Raw genomic sequence first — 21,341 nt, 5'->3', positions numbered from 1 at the left:
TGTTTCGGATTCGCGTTTATTGCTTTGTGTTTTGGTTGAGTGTTTTAATTGTTTTGTTTTTGTAAAGTGCCGGTGTAGTTTGTTTTCTACTCTTTAACTTTTGTGTTATTGATTTGGCTTGGTTTTAAAGAAATTAAGTTTTGTCAGCTTTTAAGATGACACACTGTCTTAAATGCACAAAATACTTATATTTCACTGCTTTATTTAGCTCTGTGCTGGAACTCAGCAATAGAATTGGTGTCTTTGTATTGATATTTTGAGTTGTGTGCGGAGGTCGAAATTTCACGTCTTTCTCTTTGCTTTGCTTTGCTCATCATCATCATTTAATATAATAATTGCCAAACTTATTTCTTTGCACATTTTTAAATTTTCCCAACTGTCAAATTGCGAATCAGATGATGTTGTTATGTTGTAGAGTTTGATTTAATTATATATCAGCCTGGCATTAAAAAAAAAGAGATACAGCAGCAAGAATATTCTACATAATTTTCAGAAATTGTACAAGACAATAAGAGGTACTTTGACCAAAACATAGATAATTTTTTGGGCAATAATGTAGCCATTAAATTAACCTTGAGTAGATATTCGCAGTGAAGGAGACGTTTCCGACCCTATAAAGTATATATATTCTTGATCAGCATCAGCCGAGTCGATCTAGCCATGTCCGTCCGTCCGTTTCTACGCAAACTAGTCTAATAGGGTCTTCCCACACACCGTCAAAGCGCATTCACCGTCCGTTGAACTAACTGCCCATAAGGTTTGCCATTCCGAATTTTCTCAAATGGACCGCGGTTAGAACGCATCTAAGTCTAGCAACGGTTTGTTGGCGAAAGGTAGGCGATAGTTTTTCGGTGCAACTCTGATTTCTTCTTCTTAACAGTGAAAATTTAACACTACGAAAAATGTAAACAAAGCTGGCGAGGAACAATTGAAAAATGAAATTTAAAATGTGGCGCCAAAGCTACAAGCATGCCCAAAATAGTTGTTGGTGTTTTTTTTGTATATTCTTGCCCCAATATGTCCCCAATTGTTACTATTTAATATGAACCGCCTAACTCTACCTTATTTTAAAGGTTTAAAATGCCTATACCACCTATAGACACTCTTCGGTTTATTTATCGAATTTATCGATATTATTTTAATGAAAGTGAAGATGTTTGAATAGAAATTTATACAAGTTTGACAAGAAATGAAATTGCCTGGGAAGACCCCACTTTAAAGCAATGAAAGAAGAAGTACACATTTGTTCTTAAAAAATACTTGCTCAACACGTCAAGTTTTTTAAAAGATGTACATAAATAGAACTTAAAAAAGGGGTTTTTAAAACCCACTGAACTTCAATGAGATTACCTTGAGGTAATCTGTAGTTACTTTTTACTTTTTACATACATATTGTAGTCAAAATACTCCAGCGGCTTTCCCAAATGGTGCCCTTCTTCAAAGCGTCGAACACATCGTTTTGGAGCTTCACCACAGCCAAATTTTCACGTTTGGTTAATAACATTTTGATGGTCAAGTTTTTTGAAGAAATGTACTTAAATTGAACCTAAAAAAGGGTTTTTGAAACCCACTGAACTTCAATGAGATTACCATGAGGTAATCTGTAGTTACTTCTTACTAGTTATTTAGTGAAATAAATGGAAAGTACATACATATTGTAGTCAAAATACTCCAGCGGCTTTCCCAAATGGTGCCCTTCTTCAAAGCGTCGAACACATCGTTTTGGGGCTTCACCACAGCCAAATTTCACGTTTGGTTAATAACATTTTGATGGTCAAGTTGTTTGAAGAAATGTACTTAAATAGAATTAAAAAAAGGGGTTTTTAAAACCCACTGAACTTCAATGAGTTTACCATGAGGTAATCTGTAGTTACTTCTTACTAGTTATTTAATAAAATAAATGGAAAGTACACACATATTGTAGTCAAAATACTCCAGCGGCTTTCCCAAATGGTGCCCTTCTTCAAAGCGTCGAACACATCGTTTTGGGGCTTCACCACAGCCAAATTTTCACGTTTGGTTAATAACATTTTGATGGTCAAGTTGTTTGAAGAAATGTACATAAATAGAATTAAAAAAAGGGGTTTTTAAAACCCACTGAACTTCAATGAGATTACCTTGAGGTAATCTGTAGTTACTTTTTACTAGTTATTTAGTGAAATAAATGGAAAGTACATACATATTGTAGTCAAAATACTCCAGCGGCTTTCCCAAATGGTGCCCTTCTTCAAAGCGTCGAACACATCGTTTTGGAGCTTCACCACAGCCAAATTTCACGTTTGGTTAATAACATTTTGATGGTCAAGTTGTTTGAAGAAATGTACTTAAATAGAATTAAAACAAGAAAGGAAGCTAACTTCGGCACGCCGAAGTTTGTATACCCTTGCAGATATTATTTCATTACATTTTACCTATACTTATTATGTTTACAGTTTGACAGTTACAGTTTTGCATTCCCAGCTTTACATTTTCTCTACATCTACCGATCGGTTTATATGGCAGCTATATGATATAGTTGTCCGATTTTTATGAAATTTATACCAAAATTCTAGAACAATAAAAAAAGCCTATATCTCAGAGTAGATACAAATACGTTGAAAAACAACGAAGCTATAATTTTTTTCCTATTAATTTCCCGATCGTTCCTATGGAAGCTATATCATATAGTCGTCCGATTTTCATAAAATTTTTACCAAAATTCAGAAATAATATAAAATGGCCATATCTAAAAAATGGTGCAAAAATATTGAAAAACAGCAAAGTTATCATTTTTTTTCTAAAAATTTATCGGACATTTGTATGGGACCTATATGATATAGTCGTCCAATCCGGCCCGTTCCGACATATATAGCAGTGAGAGCATATAGAAGACTATATGCAAAGTTTCATTCAGATAGCGTTAAAACTGAGGGACTAGTTTGCGTAGAAACAGACAGACGGACAGACGGACAGATGGACAGACGGACAGACGGACATGGCTAGATCGACTCGGCTGTTGATGCTGATCAAGAATATATATACTTTATAGGGTCGGAAACGTCTCCTTCACTGCGTTGCAAACTTCTGACTGAAATTATAATACCCTGCAAGGGTATAAAAAGGGGTTTTTAAAACCCACTGAACTTCAATGAGTTTACCATGAGGTAATCTGTAGTTACTTCTTACTAGTTATTTAATAAAATAAATGGAAAGTACACACATATTGTAGTCAAAATACTCCAGCGGCTATCCCAAATGGTGCCCTTCTTCAAAGCGTCGAACACATCGTTTTGGGGCTTCACCACAGCCAAATTTTCACGTTCGGTTAATAACATTTTGATGGTCACGTTGTTTGAAGAAATGTACATAAATAGAATTAAAAAAAGGGGTTTTTAAAACCCACTGAACTTCAATGAGATTACCTTGAGGTAATCTGTAGTTACTTTTTACTAGTTATTTAGTGAAATAAATGGAAAGTACACACAATACTCCAGCGGCTTTCCTAAAAGGTGCCCTTCTTCAAAGCGTCGAACACATCGTTTTGGGGCTTCACCACAGCCAAATTTTCACGTTTGGTTAATAACATTTTGATGGTCAAGTTGTTTGAAGAAATGTACATAAATAGAACTTAACAAAGGGATTTTTCCAAAACCCATTGAACTTCAATGAGATTACCATGAGGTAATCTGTAGTTACTTCTTACTAGTTATTTAATGAAATAAATGGAAAGTACACACATATTGTAGTCAAAATACTCCAGCGGCTTTCCTAAAAGGTGCCCTTCTTCAAAGCGTCGAACACATCGTTTTGGGGCTTCACCACAGCCAAATTTTCACGTTTGGCAAATACCATTTTGAGCGGTAAGACATCAGCCTCGCATTCAGTATCCGACGAGTATATACATATTTTGTCATTTGGCTCTTTGGCGGGGCTCGAAGGCTTATTGACAGCGGGCTTTGTTTCTGGCTGCGTCTGTCTTAGCAGCCTCTTCGAGTACTTTGTGGGCTGCGACGACTTGGCTGTAGTTGAGGCAACTATTGGCTGCGTGATGGTACTGCAAATTGTGTTCATTTTGGTCTTCAGCTGCTTTACGATGCCATCCTTCTGGTGCTCGAGAGCAATTAGCTTGGTATCCTTTTTCTCGAGGTCCTCCTGCAGGGCGATCATCTCATTCATTTGCTCCTTTAGTTTCTCCTCGTACTTTTCCTTAGTACCAACTGATTGCCCATCTGCTTCTTGTCATCCTTGGGGCTGGTATTAACCTTTCGCCATCTAATTCAGTTTTTAGCCCCAGACTTTGATGGTTGACCTTAGCTAGCTTTTCCTGCTCAGCCTGCAAGACTTGACCTTGATCCTTCAGCATGTTCTGCAAGCTTTTGATTGTTTCCTGCAACTCCAAGTTTTGAGCCTCGCACTTTTGGCGCTCTGCGCTGTGCAGGAAGGCCTGCTGGATGTTTGCAAATTCGAGCATCTCCTGGCTCTCTCTTAATTTCGTGAGATCCTGTGTTTTCTTGTCCAAAGTCCACATTAGGCTAGAAATGGTTTCTTTGTGGGCGTTATTTTGGGCATTCAGTTCCACTGATTCCCTGGCGAATTCTTCGTTAACCTCAACCAGCGAGGTTTGAGTGGCCACCAGCTCTTCAATGCGAGCAGCCCTTTCGTTGTTTAAGAACATCAGCTCTTCAAAGCCCAACGCCTGCTGGTTGAGCCCATCGCACTCCAGTGTCTTGACCCTCAATTCGGCATCGAGCTGATAACATTTATTCTGAAAATCTGCAAGTTCAGCAACTGTATCTTGCAGCTTAAGCTTTTGCTCTTCCAGTTTGCTTAAATTTCTGATGGAAATCGGTGAATTCACTTGCTATAATGCTCAACTAAGCTTTAAGACGATCGTTCTCCGATTGGTTCTTGTCGAGCTCTACATTTTGCAGGTCAACAAGTGTCTTGGCCACTTGAAATTGGTTCTTGTAGTTCTTTTCGATATCTACACGCATCTTTAGAGCGTTCATATACTTCTCGAGCCACTCCATGCCCAGCTGCTCCTGCAGGGCCAGCATTCGCTCTTTGTTAGAGAAAAATCATTAGAAAAACTAAAATTCCTTGTCATTTATTCATTAATATTTAGTCCGGATAAATTCTGACGCAATCTGTGCTTTTGATGTTGTACAACAGCCAAAATAAAGTGGTAAATGCTACATTTCAAATTTGCAACTGCCAATTCGACAGTCTTTGTTTACGTTTTCATGAGCCACAGCTGATCGATCAGCTGTTCGGATGCGGATGCGCTTTAACGCAGCTCTGTGGGAACACGAGTTTCACTTTTTTTTTAAATCCCAATCGTTCCTCACAAATGCGCTGTGTGAGAAGACAGTATAAAGCTATCTCCGGTAATCGTTAAATTTTTTCGATTTTGTTTTGGGCGAAAACAAACCGTTTTCGTTTTTAGCTGCTCCGGTTTTCGGCAAATTTCTGCTATCGGAATGTTTCGTTTTCTCATCGTTTCTCACGCAGCTAACTTGTATTTTTGGTAATAAGCAAACAACGTAAAGTACTGCCTATTATATTTACAATTGCCCTTTTTTAAGCCAGAAAAAGGAAAAAAATGCAGTTAAGCAAATCTAGGTGCCCGGCAAGATTTTTTCGTTTTCGTTTTTGAAAACGAGAAATTGATGCTCCTGTAATCGAAAACGAAAGATTTTTTCGATTTGAAAAACGGGCACCTTTTTCTGGCCGGAATGAAAAGTAAATGGCTTTTTTTATATAAAATCAGAACTTATTTACAAAAGGAAACAAATAGTTTACTCCGTGGTCTATTGATTTTTATTCCACACCATCACAAGATCATTCTGGCAGGTAGTTATTTTATAAAAAATGTATTTCAAAAAGTAGTCAAAAAATAGGCCGCATTATTTTTAAGCGATCAAAATTGAGTACCGATAAAAAAAAATCCGCACAAAATGTCGGAGCCGCATAGCCTGGTCGACCGCTGTCGATCAACATAAAGCTTACCGCACGATGTATATTTTGGCCAAACACCAAAATCAACTTTTCCTGATTTTAAAAAGTAGTCAAACAAGAAAGGAAGTTAACTTCGGCACGCCGAAGTTAGTATACCCTTGCAGATTGGTTTTCATATTTATATTATTATATATATTTATATTTATAAATTATAATGCCACAAACGGACACTAAACAGAGTTTCATAACATTTTACCTATACTTATTATGTTTACAGTTTGACAGTTACAGTTGTACATTCCCAGCTTTACATTTTTTTAAATCTACCGATCGATTTATATGGCAATTTTCATAAAATTTATACCAAAATTTTGAACTAATAAAATAAGCTTATATCTCAGAGTAGATAAAAATAGGTTGAAAAACAACGAAGGTATATTTTTTTTCTATTAATTTCCCGATCCTTCCTATGGCAGCTATAAGATATAGTCGTCCGATTTTCATGAAATTTTTACTTAAATTCTGAAATAATATAAAATGGCCATATCAGAAAAATGGTGCAAAAATGTTCATAAACAGTCAAGTTATAATTTTTTTTTTCTAAAAATTTATCGATCATTTGTATGGGAGCTATATGATATAGCCGTCCGATCCGGCCCGTTCCGATATATATAGCAGTGAGAGTATATAGAAGTCTATATACAAAGTTTCATTCAGATAACTTTAAAACTGAGGGACTAGTTTGCGTAGAAACGGACAGACGGACATGGCTAGATCGACTCGGCTGTTGATGCTGATCAAGAATATATATATACTTTATAGGGTCGGAAACGTCTCCTTCTCTGCGTTGCAAACTTCTGACTGAAATTATAATACCCTGCAAGGGTATAAAAATAGGCCGCATTATTTTTAAGCGATAAAAATTGAGTACCGAAAAAAAAATATCCGCACAAAATGTCGGGGCCGCATAGTCTGGTCGACCGCTGTCGATCAACAGAAAAAAATTTATGGGCTGGGCTTTTTTATATAGGGCCTGCCGAGGCTTCAGTGTGATCGCAACTTTTCTAAGAGATTTTTACAATTTTGGTGTGACCATCACCATCTGCGGCAAGTAAGACCGTAGGCGGGCGCACCCAAAGGATTTGAATTTGAATTTTCGTGGAAGAAAAATTTAATTTTTAATGGACACTTGTGTTTTGATTAAACTGACTAAATTTAAATCGCTTAAGATATATTTTTTTATATTGAAACTTTGTTGTCCCTTAAAACAGTTCTATCCCAGCAACTGAGGTGAGCAAACGCCAAAACCAAATAAGACAACAGCGCCCGATACTTCACCAAGATAATATTTAATTAAGTTGTGATGATGAAAAAATCGACTTTTTTTATTGCATATTCTTCAAGTATATACTGTTGAGAATATTCTTACAAAAATTCATAACGATCGGAGCATTAGAGCCGAAGTTGTAGCTATTTATAGTGCACGACCTGCACATCGGCTTGAACAAACTTGAAACTTTAAACGCGATTATCTCAGAATCTTGTTTTTTCGAAATTACCTTTGCGGTGGACACGTCTACTAAAAACTATAATTTCCGATCAACGCCAAATTTTGACCACATATTTATTATAATAATAGCTAGTCCTCTAACGAAGAATTTAAAATTTAAAAAAAAATTTTTTTTAGAGCATAAAAATCGAAAATCGTATACTGAAATAAGATTGTTCCGAAGTTCCAGGATTCCCAAGTTTTTATTGATAAGACTTTGGTATTTAGGTTTTATTTGTTTATTAGTTTTATTTTAGTGTTTTAAATAGGAGCAGCTATGGTGCTGCTCCAACGCTCGAAGAGTTTCTGATTTTTACAATATTCCTTAAGTTTTAATTTAAGCTAGGTCTCGTAGCTGCGCTGCTCGCAGGCGGCGGCAGATATATTTTTTCTTTAAACATCTGCTGTGCAGTTTGTAAATTTTGAAAAAGAAGTTAGAGCACATAATAACGACAATGATTATGAGGAGTATATGCACCCAATATAGATCGATGTTACTCGATTCTACTTTGTTGATGACGTTTGCAGTGGAATCCATATCTAGCGTCATTTTTGTTGTTATTTCATATACTTTGGGTTCATATACTGTATTATTTTGACTCTCTATAAAAATGTTACTGATCCTATTAATTCCATTAAGACAGGTTTTTGGTTCTATTGGAAATTTGCAATTTTTATTGAATTTACTTTCGTCTTCTGTAAAATGTTTGCTGATCGCGTTATCGCGCATCTGGTTTTACAAAATTCCTACCTAATTTTCCGCATAGCTTTACAGTCTACACTTCTAATCGGGCAGAAGAAATTCCGCTCAAATGTACAAATTATTGTTAAAAAATAAGGTGCATCGTAGTGCACTCGCAAAAAAATATGCAACGCAGTGCAAAAAAGTTAAAAATATTTGGGCTGCGTCAGGGTCCAGTGTTGTCTGCGTCAGCTGGTCGTCGCCGGCCTGACTTTGCTGACGCTCCCTCGTAGGTGTAAGAGGCGGCCTGCCACTCACACTGCTGATGTTTTCAGCTGCTGATGTCCTGGGCCTATGGGCTCAGGCGGTACCGGTGCTAGTCTTCGCACAGGTCTTCATACATGCATATTTGCATGCCGCAGAGTTGAGTGGTCCGGGGCAGTCGATCGGGCAGGTTTGCGGTTTCTTTGGGATTGGCTTCGGAAGAGGAGGTTTTGTTGTTTCGTTATATATTGATTTTATTTGCTTGGTGGCTAGGTGAGTTGTGATTGGGCTTTTTAGTGTTGGCTTATTCACTTCTGTTTTCAGAAAATCGAGCTCCGCTTGAAGTTTCTGGGCTGTAGCCCACGGCGGTCGTGGCACATTAGTGTATAAAAGCCACTTTAAATGGGCTATTCTCTTCTTCATGCGATTTTTCACGCCGGCCCTTCCCATCACACTCTACTCACTCGGTTTATTATTGACGTTGTTGCTGCGTGTTTTCCACGCTGTCCTCTGTTGCCTTGAACAATATTATTTCTCGTTCTACAATGAAATAATGAATGAACGTCCCCGGCGTGGATTTCAATGAGGATTCTAATTTGCTTCCCACGATGCAGTGCCAATATGGACCATGATTCTCATCAAAGTGATTCTTTATTTCTCTCGCGATGTCATTGTTGGTGTCGTCTTCGTCGATTCCCTCGATTGCGTCGTACGCGACCTTAAATGCTTCCCGCTGTAGATCCAAAGGCATATTGCAATGCCGTATTCCCATTATCGGCCAATCCATTTATTATTTATTTTATTTTAGTGGCCGAAATATTTATTATTTCACTTTTTATTGTTGTTGTTGTTGTTGTTTGTTATTGCAGATACTATGTCATGGTCGCCATGAAATAAGATTGTTCCGAAGTTCCAGGATTCCCAAGTTTTTATTGATAAGACTTTGGTATTTAGGTTTTATTTGTTTATTAGTTTTATTTTAGTGTTTTAAATTGGAGCAGCTATGGTGCCGCTCCAACGCTCGAAGAGTTTCTGATTTTTACAATATTCCTTAAGTTTTAATTTAAGCTAGGTCTCGTAGCTGCGCTGCTCGCAGGCGGCGGCAGAGAGACGGCTGCATATATACATATATGCTTATGTATAAAGGAATGTACTTATGTACATTGGCTATGCGCACTCAAGTGGTGGCGCGAGGGGTATGGGTGTGCAGTCCGTTCGTTACAAATATGCCGACGCTAGCACTTTCTGTGTGCGGGCTAAGCCATAGCGATCGGTTCATATTTCGGCCACTTAAGGTTTATGACCGGGACATCGAAATACGTAAACACTGAAACAGAGTATTACAGTGCGCACCCTTTAAGTACAGTGCGTATTCTCATCTCCCTCCTTCTGAAAAATAACGTAACTTAGTGAAGTTATTTTATAATAAGGTTTATAATTAATACACTTTTAATTGTTTTTGCTTTTTTTTTTTTAATTTTGTTTTGTTTATTATTATTATTATTATTTTTTTTTGTGTATTGTGTTATTATAATGTATTAATGTGTTTATGTAATTATGTATTTAGGTAAATATGGGTTTGCATCTATGTATGTGTTTTTATCTATGTATTGGTGTTTATCTAAGTATGTTTACCTATGTATGGCCATACTAAATGCAATTTATGAAATAAAGATTTTTAACCTATCCTTATGAACTGTTTGTTTCTTACGTTTATCATTTGATATTACTATATTATCTCTAGCTCCTATTTCCGTTACTATATACGGACCTGTATATTTAACATCTAACTTATGACCTGTTTAGTTTTTTAGCAAAACTTGGTCACCTACTGATATATCTATATCATTTACTCTATGGTCGTATAATAGTTTATTCCTATTCTTATTTGCTTCTAACATAACTCTAGCTCTTTTATAAGCTAATTCTAATTTATACTTAATCTCCTTATACGGGCATGACACTGGCGCATTAATTAGAGATTTCATTAAAGATTTGACAGCGCTATAGCGTTTTACACAAGTGCGAGCAAGACGACTATATGACGCTCTAATGCATTAGAATAATGCAGCTAATTCATTGGCGCGATAATCGATAGATCTACATAAAAATACTTAATACTCGATAACAAAATACGGGTTTAATGAAGAAAATTCTAATTGAAAAATGTATTAGCCAGCTCATTGACATGGTCTCACAATGAGAATTTAATTTTTATATCATTTCGCTGGTTTTTGAACTGAAAAAATATTAGAAAATTAGGAAAAATAATGTTTTGCGGTGGCAAGGTTCTTGCCCTGTAAAATTATATAAAAAAATGTTGTTGGTAATAATTAAAAAAAATTTTAAGCATTATAGGTTAAAAACATAAATTTAAAGGATTCTGCATTTATTTATGCAAGAATACTTCGACGAGGAATTCAGAAATTCATAGTAATACGCCGCGAATGATGGCCGTTTTTTTTTTTGTTTACCTTTTACTCGGTGTGACCGTAGTCGTATTACCAAAATAATCCAAGTAAAATGATACATATAGTGGACTCTTTCAAGGTTCTAATGAAGTAGCTAATTAATGAAAACTGCATTACAGTATCATACGAGGGTGGTCCGATAAATACTTAGCCTCAACGACTGAGGGACTCTTTGGAATTAAATCTTCCTAGTCCCTCATCAGTGGAATAGCATAAAAAAAATTACATCTGGGAGACAACGAGTGTCTGTACTCGGCCCTTAAAGATACTAATAAGGAAATGACTGAATCTGAAAATGAATGCATACTAACTTGTGATTAAGTTGCAATAAAAACAAGAAAGGAAGCTAACTTCGGCACGCCGAAGTTTGTATACCCTTGCAGATTGGTTTTCATATTTATATTATAAATTATAATGCCGAAAACAGACACTAAACTGAGTTACATACAATTTTACCCATACTTATTATGTTTACAGTTTGACAGTAACAGTTATACATTCCCAGCTTTACATTTTCTCTACATCTACGGATCGCTTCTATGGCTGCTATATGGCATAGTTGTCCAACTTTCATAAAATGTATACCAAAATTCTATAATAATAAGTAAAGCTCATATCTCAGAGTAGATGGAAATACGTTGAAAAACAACGAAGTTATAATTTTTCCTATTACTTTCCCTATTGTTCCTATGGCAGCTATAAGATATAGTCGTCCGATTTCCATAAAATTTATACCAAAATTTTGAAATAATACCAGAAGCTCATGTGTCAAAGTAGATTAAAATAAAAGTTATAATTTTTTTTATTAATTTCCCGATCGTTCCTATGGCAGCTATAAGATATAGTGGTCCGATTTTCATAAAATTTTTACCAAAATTCTGGAATAATAAAAAAAGGCTATATCTCAAAAATGATGGAATAATATTGAAAAACAGCCAAGTTAAAATTTTTTTTCTAAAAATTTATCGAACATTTGTATGGCAGCTATATGATATAGTCGTCCGATCCGGCCCATTCCGACATATATAGCAGTGAGAGTATATAGAAGACTATATGCAAAGTTTCATTCAGATAGCTTTAAAACTGAGGGATTAGTTTGCGTAGAAACGGACAGACGGACGGACAGACGGACGGACAGACGGACAGACAGACGGACAGACATACATGGCTAGATCGACTCGGCTGTTGATGCTGATCAAGAATATATATACTTTATAGGGTCGGAAACGTCTCCTTCACTGCGTTGCAAACTTCTGACTGAAATTATAATACCCTGCAAGGGTATAAAAATGTAACATACAATTTCTCTGTTGACTTTATTGATGGGTAAGGCATTTACTTGAACGCTCAAATAAAATTGGAAGCGACATTTGCGTTTTTGTTATATATATATATATATATATATGGAAATTTATATTAAACTGTTTTGTGCCTGAAACATATATAAGAGGAGAAAGCTTGAAAAGACTTATTTATAAGAATATTAACATTGCTGAAAATATTGTGTTCAAAGTAAGAGGCGTCGTGTTCGATTAAAGAGGCAATAATAGAAAATGTACCTCATTACTTGATGTCACTAATAAAAGGCCTTAAAGTAAAGTATCTTCAATAATAAAAAATATTATATGTTTTATGACATTCCGCATCTTTTCAAATCTTAAAGAAATAATTTACTAAAAGCCAATCTTGAAACCCCTGACGGACTTGTTGATTTTGATGTGATACGAGAGGTATAGGAATTAAAACAGGAATCAATAACGAGAATTACTAAATTATGCGGGTATGTTTGGCAACCCAGACACTCTGTCAGACTGCCGCAGCGGCAATTAAGGGTTGCAGCCAAAACAAGCAACTCCATCGAAATAGTTTCAAAGTGGCAGTCCCTACAAAAACCCCTTGAAATGCGCATTTCAAATTGATAATGTTGTTTGAAATAAACTGAAGGAAATGCAGCATTACCTAACGAACGTGAAACTAATGAAGGTATGTTTGGACTCGTCATAGATCTATTTAAGGACCACACGGATCACTTTGTCTTTTCAACTAGTCGAGTTAACCAGGATCCGCTTGAAAATATATTTGCGTGCGTTCGTGAAAAAGGTGGTAACTGTAGAAACCCCTCAGTTAATGAATTTAATATAATAATTGCCAAACTTATTTCTTTGCACATTTTTAAATTTTCCCAACTGTCAAATTGCGAATCAGATGATGTTGTTATGTTGTAGAGTTTGATTTAATTATATATCAGCCTGGCACTAAAAAAAAAGAGATACAGCAGCAAGAATATTCTACATCATTTTCAGAAATTGTACAAGACAATAAGAGGTACTTTGACCAAAACATAGATAATTTTTTGGGCAATAATGTAGCCATTAAATTAACCTTGAGTAGATATTCGCAGTGAAGGAGACGTTTCCAACCCTATAAAGTATATATATTCTTGATCAGCATCAGCCGAGTCGATCTAGCCATGTCCGTCCGTCCGTTTCTACGCAAACTAGTCTAATAGGGTCTTCCCACACACCGTCAAAGCGCATTCACCGTCCGTTGAACTAACTGCCCATAAGGTTTGGCATTCCGAATTTTCTCAAATGGACCGCGGTTAGAACGCATCTAAGTCTAACAACGGTTTGTTGGCGAAAGGTAGGCGATAGTTTTTCGGTGCAACTCTAATTCCTTCTTCTTAACAGTGAAAATTTAACCAACACTACGAAAAATGTAAACAAAGCTGGCGAGGAACAATTAAAAAATGAAATTTAAAATGTGGCGCCAAAGCTACAAACATGCCCAAAATAGTTGTTGGTGTTTTTCTGTAAATTCTTGCCCCAAAATGTCCCCGAACGCTACTATTTTATATAAACCTCCTAACTTTACCTTATTTTAAAGGTTTCAAATGCCTATACCACCTATAGACACTCTTCGGTTTATTTATCGAATTTATCGATATTATTTTAATGAAAGTGAAGATGTTTGAATAGAAATTTATACAAGTTTGACAAGAAATGAAATTGCCTGGGAAGATCCCACTTTAAAGCAATGAAAGAAGAAGTACATACTTGTTCTTAAAAAATACTTGCTCAACACGTCAAGTTTTTTAAAAGATGTACATAAATAGAACTTAAAAAAGGGGTTTTTAAAACCCACTGAACTTCAATGAGATTACCTTGAGGTAATCTGTAGTTACTTCTTACTAGTTATTTAGTGAAATAAATGGAAAGTACACACATATTGTAGTCAATATACTCCAACGGCTTTCCTAAATGGTGCCCTTCTTCAAAGCGTCGAACACATCGTTTTGGGGCTTCACCACAGCCAAATTTTCACGTTTGGTTAATAACATTTTGATGGTCAAGTTTTTTAAGAGATGTACATAAATAGAACTTAAAAAAAGGTTTTCCAAAACCCACTGAACTTCAATGAGATTACCTTGAGGTAATCTGTAGTTACTTCTTACTAGTTATTTAGTGAAATAAATGGAAAGTACACACATATTGTAGTCAAAATACTCCAGCGGCTTTCCCAAATGGTGCCTTTCTTCAAAGCGTCGAACACATCGTTTTGGGGCTTCACCACAGCCAAATTTCACGTTTGGTTAATAACATTTTGATGGTCAAGTTGTTTGAAGAAATGTACATAAATACACTCATAAAAATGTTTGCCTAAAATCGCCCTAAAAAACCCGCATTTCGCCCTTGTATTTAGAAATTCGCCCTAGGAACGGTTCCAAAGGCGAGTCGCTCTAGTTTTGAGAAAATTTGCCCTAAATTTGAGGAAAGAATCTTTCCTAAATCTAGGGCGGTTTTTCTTAAATTTAGAAAAATTGTCTTGTTTTTAAGGCGATTTGCCCTAAATATGTGATAAAAAAATTCCTAATATAAGGGTGAATTTTTCTTACATTTAGAAACATTTTTCTTAGTTTAAGGGCTATTTGACCATTAAAAGAAGAAATTTATTTCTAAATTCAAGGGCAATTTTTCTTAATTTAAGAAAAATAGACGTTACATTTAGGGCAAGTAACTATTAAAATAAGGGAACATTTTTCTTGGATTTAGGGTATTTGACCGTTGGAAAAAGACAAATTTTTTCTTAATTTAAGGGCAAGCTTACTTGAATTACGAAAAATTGACCCTAAATATGAGAAAATATTTTTTTTTATTTACGGGTGAATTTTCGATTTTTAGGGTTAGTCGCCCTCAATAAAAAAATACGATTTGTTTTTTGTTTTTTACTTTTTTTATTTACATATTTTTATTTTTTTTTTATTTACATATTTATTTACATACATATTTACTCTTAAAAATAAAATTTTGGCTTAAAATACATTTTATTCCCCAGTTTGTGTGTTTCGGTGGGGGGGAATTTAATATCACACTGGTTTAACATTTTTTTTCCTACTCTTTTTATAATTTCGTAGCTCATAAAGTGGTCATTAAAATGTATTTCCATTTTTTCGCATAAGAAGGATATTTTGTTGTTTTGACCACATATTTCTAAAATTTCGTACACTTCAATATGTGGCTGAAATGTATATAATATCATATTTTTTTTGTAAATGACATTTCTATTTTTTATATATGCATAACAAGTTACATTTTCTAATTGTGAAACAAATTTTTGGAGATCACTGTAATATAAGGAGCTTGTAGCTAAGCAGCTCGACTTGCTCACAATCAAGTCTTTAACAACAAAATTTTGGACAAAACCTGCAAAATTTAAGCACATTTTTTTTGCTAAAGATGTGATTATATTTTGGCGGGATGCTATATTTTTAGCATACGTTTTTAATTTTTTATGCTTGGCCTCAAAAGGAAACGTCCACAAATCCTTAATTGGCCCAGACTCTTGAATTATATTGTAATAATGTAATAAAAAATGATGTTTCGGCTTAAGAGTGTCATTAAATAGTCTAATATATTCCCTATTATGATATGCAATAATTTCTTTTAGATGCTTTAAGTCATTTACTGAATACTCAGAATAGGTTATTATGTCAATTAGTTTAAGCAAATTTTTTACAAATTTCCAAACTTCATCATTGTTGGAAACTAAGTCACCGACCATTAATGGGAAATATGTTGTAAATGTAAGCAGCTCACGGGCAGTGGCATTTATATTAAATTTTTTTAAATTATTCAATTGGAAAGGTTGATTTTTGTAAATCCTCTTTGTAATTTTTCTCGTTTCGTAAGTCTTCAAATTTTACGTCACATGCTAATGCAGTTAAATTTAAATTTATAAATCTTAAAATTAGATATTTTTCTGATAAATGTATGAATATGTAACGTAAGGACTAAGAAATCTTAAATTTTACATAGTGTTTAATGAAATTCAAGTTAAGAAAGAAAAAAATAGAATATTTGAAAAATCTAAATATTGGTATAATCTAAATTCTTAAAATCATTTAACAGCTCAAAGAGAGCTTTGTTTTTAGGGTCTGTTTTAAGATCGATTTCAAAAATTTGCTTTTGAAAAATGCCCAAACTAATTGACACTCTGTTTGGTATTCTAGATTTAAAACAAAAAATAGCTTAAAGCAAATATCGATACTTTTTTTCAAGCTTGGCAACCTATAAAAAATACCTGACATATACACAAAAAAATCTGTAAAATGTAGAACATCAGTCCCAATGCAACAAACAAACGGCTGAAGTTTCGTCCTCTCCGAATAGCAGTCTTCAGTTTGCTCCTTTATAAATGTCTTCAGCTCAGCTAAGGTGTTTTTCCACACGATGAATTTAGCTCGTGAGTCTGCGATCGTGTGCTTCGCTGCTATCCGTCCGAATTCCGTTTTTTTTGTCCTTGTTGTTGGAATAAGGACAGCATGAATGCTCATCCAAACAATTATTTCCTGGGATTCTTAAGGAAGAAAAAAATGTTATTAAAATCAAGATTACAATTTATTCATACGTACCTTCAGACTGCCGCTCGAAGTCCTTTAACAGGTTTAAACTTTGCTGTTCATTAATTTTTGATTTTAGCAGTGGTACTATTTTCCGCTTAAAATCATCCCACCTGTCAATGAAATTATTGGCTTGGCGGGGATATAACCTGTTAAAGTCGTCTTCAATCTTAAACGAAAACGTTTTAAAAAAAGAATTTTATATATTGATATAAAAAGAACTTACCAATACATATCCGAAGGACTCATATAATATTGGAAATTCCTCCAAAATAGTCGAAAGATTCGTTTCCGATTTTAAAAACGAAGTCCTCCACTGGAAAGTAAGCTGCCAATATTTTAAAACCGCATCGAATGGCTCGACATTCAACTTTAGCCAGGTCCTTCCTACATCGGCTTTCCCTACAAAATTACAAATATGTTATTTAAATTGAATTAAAATTAATTTGTTTATAAAAACTTGCCTTCATCGGCATAACTGTTCGGGGGTAGGTTTTCCACGTTTTCAGATATTTTTTCTCGTGCACAGAACTTTGCCTTTAAATTGTAAAAGTGGCTATACAATAATCCACCCGGTTTTTTCCTTTATTTTTAATAAAATAAGTTTCCTAAAAAATAAAATTTTTTCAAATGTAAAACTTTTAAAAATATTTATCTTACTGTTGTCTCCGAAGGGAAAAGTTGCACTATTTGGTTCGACACTACTTCTAGGAGATTTTGCTTCGGCTGTATTTTGCGTGCCAGAAAATACTCAATAATAACGCGGCTTAACTCTTTTCTTGTTCTTCCGTTTAGAGTTTTAAGCATTCGAAAATTATTAAGAATTAATTTTCCCTTCTGGCTTTGTGCAATTATTGTGCCTATTTCAATGCCTGATGTTTGTGTTGATGGATGAAAATTTTCAGTTCCGGGCTGTGGAGCAAAACTGACTTCGTCCTGAAAAAAAAGTTTTAATATTATATATGCTTCTGAACAAAAAAGTTATAGTTTAACTATAAATCTTATACAATAAGAGGCACGCCGTCACCTAATTTTCTCACGCTGCTCAAAAAAGCAGAATTACAAAAACAATGTTACTGGGGGAGGTAGCAGGCATTTTGTCGCGATCTCGAGACTTGCAACAACACCAACCATGCAAAAACAATTATTAAGGGATGCGCAATTCGCGTTCGAGAACATTCTGTGTGGCGCGTGGCTGTTGTTGTTGTTGTTGTGCCCTCCGCTAGTATTTATGCATGCTTCCTTTGTGTATGTTTTACATCAGAGATGTCCGCCTGCATTTATGTCCGCCTAAGTGCAGAAGTCAACGCCAGCCGCGGAGTTCCCTTTAAAATTGTTCTTGTTTTTGCGTCGCAAAAAATTTGAACATGAGGCACCAACACAACGTGTTCAATTATTGACTACTTATAAAATATTAAATATTAAAATATGTACTCACATTTTGTTTTAATTGTTTTAAATTATTTAAAAAAACAACCGCCGCACCCACAAGCTCCGTTGGAATTTCTCCACGGAGTTGTTCCCAAGTGAGGCACTTGACTCCATTAATTGTAAAATTGCGTTCTAGGTTAGATTTTTAGATTAAGATAACTGACACCAATAACAACAATCATAAATATGAACTTACATTCAAAAATTTTGAGAAACATTTCTCCATTTACCTCCTTCAACCACGACTCCATATTTTTTACACACGCACTCCTTCACTTTTTTACTCATAATAAAAAATGCAGGCACAGTAGTGCTGGCAAAACATCGGAGCACTATCGATACTATCGATGTTTGACTTAACCTTAATAGTAAATAGTAACCTGTAGTTACAAGGCGAATTCGCCATGATTTCAGGAAAAAGTAACACACCAAAATAAGGCAATTCGCCCGTAATATTAGAAAAAAACTAAACGAAGCAAATCCGAAAATTTTGCCCTAAATTTGAGGAAAATATGTAAATTAACCCTAAAAAAGTGTATTTATGGCGGCTTTTCTTGGTTTTACGGTGCCTGCCTTAAATTCATGAAAACCTTTTCTTAATTCCAGAAAAATTTTCTTAGTTTAAGGGCGTTTATTTTGTATGGCGATTTTTCTTAAATATAGAAAATTATTTTTATGAGTGTAGAATTAAAAAAAGGGATTTTTAAAACCCACTGAACTTCAATGAGATTACCATGAGGTAATCTGTAGTTACTTCTTACTAGTTATTTAATGAAATAAATGGAAAGTACACACATATTGTAGTCAAAATACTCCAGCGGCTTTCCTAAAAGGTGCCCTTCTTCAAAGCGTCGAACACATCGTTTTGGGGCTTCACCACAGCCAAATTTTCACGTTTGGCAAATACCATTTTGAGCGGTAAGACATCAGCCTCGCATTCAGTATCCGACGAGTATATACATATTTTGTCATTTGGCTCTTTGGCGGGGCTCGAAGGCTTATTGACAGCGGGCTTTGTTTCTGGCTGCGTCTGTCTTAGCAGCCTCTTCGAGTACTTTGTGGGCTGCGACGACTTGGCTGTAGTTGAGGCAACTATTGGCTGCGTGATGGTACTGCAAATTGTGTTCATTTTGGTCTTCAGCTGCTTTATGATGCCATCCCTCTGGTGCTCGAGAGCAATTAGCTTGGTATCCTTTTTCTCGAGGTCCTCCTGCAGGGCGATCATCTCATTCATTTGCTCCTTTAGTTTCTCCTCGTACTTTTCCTTAGTACCAACTGATTGCCCATCTGCTTCTTGTCATCCTTGAGGCTGGTATTAACCTTTCGCCATCTAATTCAGTTTTTAGCCCCAGACTTTGATGGTTGACCTTAGCTAGCTTTTCCTGCTCAGCCTGCAAGACTTGACCTTGATCCTTCAGCATGTTCTGCAAGCTTTTGATTGTTTCCTGCAACTCCAAGTTTTGAGCCTCGCACTTTTGGCGCTCTGCGCTGTGCAGGAACCCCTGCTGGATGTTTGCAAATTCGAGCATCTCCTGGCTCTCTCTTAATTTCGTGAGATCCTGTGTTTTCTTGTCCAAAGTCCACATTAGGCTAGAAATGGTTTCTTTGTGGGCGTTATTTTGGGCATTCAGTTCCACTGATTCCCTGGCGAATTCTTCGTTAACCTCAACCAGCGAGGTTTGAGTGGCCACCAGCTCTTCAATGCGAGCAGCCCTTTCGTTGTTTAAGAACATCAGCTCTTCAAAGCCCAACGCCTGCTGGTTGAGCCCATCGCACTCCAGTGTCTTGACCCTCAATTCGGCATCGAGCTGATAACATTTATTCTCAAAATCTGCAAGTTCAGCAACTGTATCTTGCAGCTTAAGCTTTTGCTCTTCCAGTTTGCTTAAATTTCTGATGGAAATCGGTGAATTCACTCTCTATAATGCTCAACTAAGCTTTAAGACGATCGTTCTCCGATTGGTTCTTGTCGAGCTCTACATTTTGCAGGTCAACAAGTGTCTTGGCCACTTGAAATTGGTTCTTGTAGTTCTTTTCGATATCTACACGCATCTTTAGAGCGTTCATATACTTCTCGAGCCACTCCATGCCCAGCTGCTCCTGCAGGGCCAGCATTCGCTCTTTGTTAGAGAAAAATCATTAGAAAAGCTAAAATTCCTTGTCAGTTATTCATTTAAATTTAGTGCGGATAAATTCTGACGCAATCTGTGATTTTGATGTTGTACAACAGCCAAAATAAAGTGGTAAATGCTACATTTCAAATTTGCAACTGCCGATTCGACAGTCTTTGTTTACGTTTTCATGAGCCACAGCTGATCGATCAGCTGTTCGGATGCGGATGCGCTTTAACGCAGCTCTGTGGGAATACGAGTTTTACTTTTTTTTTTAAATCCCAATCGTTCCTCACAAATGCGCTGTGTGGGAAGACAGTATAAATATAGTCGTCTATATAGTCTCACAGCTATATATGTCGAAACGGGCCGGATCGGACGATTATATCATATATATCATATATATCAAATGTTCGATAAATTTGTAGAACAAAAATTATAATTTTAATTAATTATTAATTTTAATAAAATCGGAAAATTATATCTTATAGCTGCCATAGGAACGATCGGAAGATTAGGAGAAAAAAAATTATAACTTCGTTGTGTTTCAACGTACTTTTATCTACTCTGAGATGAGTTTTTTTTATTCAGGCCTGCTCCGGTAATCGAAACCCTGCAGTACTGCGCGCTGGTTCGTAGCTGCTGAAATAAGCGCTTACCAGCAGACCACCCCTACTTACCCATCGGGCCCTAGCAATGCGATCTTTCATTTCCGTTTTTGTATGAAATGTCCGCAAATAGGGTCAATCGCCACCGTGTCGTATACCCAGGAACTAGTGAAATAGTGCTCCATATTAAGGGAAGTAATGTAAGTACTTACATGGGACCCCATAGAATGGTCGGTAAAGTAAGTACCCATTATTAATTAAAAAATAATAGAAGTAACAATTGTGGAAATGCATTATTAATGTACTTATTTTTTATATTTAAATAAATTCATTTTCTTATTTTTTTTTTTTGTTAACGCTAGAGTTTTTAAAGTGCCTCTTTTTTTGGA

General features: G+C 35.6%; 2 protein-coding genes and 1 long non-coding RNA gene across 3 annotated transcripts; all 3 read right to left on the bottom strand.

Annotated features, from left to right (window-relative positions):
* Positions 1 to 3,747: 3,747 nt before the first annotated feature.
* On the bottom strand, positions 3,748 to 9,183 carry LOC138928388 (golgin subfamily A member 6-like protein 26). The gene is made up of 4 exons (XM_070285458.1): positions 8,913 to 9,183; positions 4,868 to 5,041; positions 4,276 to 4,752; positions 3,748 to 4,214 (listed from the first exon to the last, which is right to left on the bottom strand). Exons 1-4 carry the CDS (start codon positions 9,181 to 9,183, stop codon positions 3,748 to 3,750), a joined length of 1,389 nt encoding a protein of 462 aa, XP_070141559.1.
* A 7,232-nt stretch (positions 9,184 to 16,415) lies between these two features.
* On the bottom strand, positions 16,416 to 17,580 carry LOC138928628 (uncharacterized). The gene is made up of 5 exons (XR_011445030.1): positions 17,463 to 17,580; positions 17,267 to 17,410; positions 17,029 to 17,204; positions 16,815 to 16,971; positions 16,416 to 16,759 (listed from the first exon to the last, which is right to left on the bottom strand). It is a non-coding gene; the product is annotated as an uncharacterized lncRNA (long non-coding RNA).
* A 1,479-nt stretch (positions 17,581 to 19,059) lies between these two features.
* LOC138928387 (golgin subfamily A member 6-like protein 25) lies at positions 19,060 to 20,348 on the bottom strand. The gene is made up of 3 exons (XM_070285457.1): positions 20,180 to 20,348; positions 19,588 to 20,064; positions 19,060 to 19,526 (listed from the first exon to the last, which is right to left on the bottom strand). The coding sequence occupies exons 1-3, from the start codon at positions 20,346 to 20,348 to the stop codon at positions 19,060 to 19,062; spliced, it is 1,113 nt and encodes a 370-aa protein (XP_070141558.1).
* Between the last annotated feature and the right edge of the window lie 993 nt (positions 20,349 to 21,341).

The sequence above is a fragment of the Drosophila kikkawai genome, chromosome 3L, assembly GCF_030179895.1.
Source record: "Drosophila kikkawai strain 14028-0561.14 chromosome 3L, DkikHiC1v2, whole genome shotgun sequence".
In the NCBI taxonomy this organism is placed as follows: Eukaryota; Metazoa; Arthropoda; class Insecta; order Diptera; family Drosophilidae; genus Drosophila; species Drosophila kikkawai.
This window is presented reverse-complemented; position numbering and strand designations above follow the sequence as displayed.

Bases quoted from the DNA above. Each gene is read 5' to 3' on its own strand.
- LOC138928387 (XM_070285457.1), bottom strand. From the start codon at position 20,348: ATGCTGGCCCTGCAGGAGCAGCTGGGCATGGAGTGGCTCGAGAAGTAT. The intron at 20,065-20,179 runs GTCTTAAAGCTT...CTGAACTTGCAG, and splicing joins GAACCAATCGGAGAACGATC to ATTTTGAGAATAAATGTTAT. The intron at 19,527-19,587 runs GTCTGGGGCTAA...AAGGATGACAAG, and splicing joins AGCTAAGGTCAACCATCAAA to AAGCAGATGGGCAATCAGTT.
- LOC138928388 (XM_070285458.1), bottom strand. From the start codon at position 9,183: ATGCCTTTGGATCTACAGCGGGAAGCATTTAAGGTCGCGTACGACGCA. The intron at 5,042-8,912 runs GTCAATAATAAA...TCTCTAACAAAG, and splicing joins GGAAAACACGCAGCAACAAC to AGCGAATGCTGGCCCTGCAG. The intron at 4,215-4,275 runs GTCTGGGGCTAA...AAGGATGACAAG, and splicing joins AGCTAAGGTCAACCATCAAA to AAGCAGATGGGCAATCAGTT.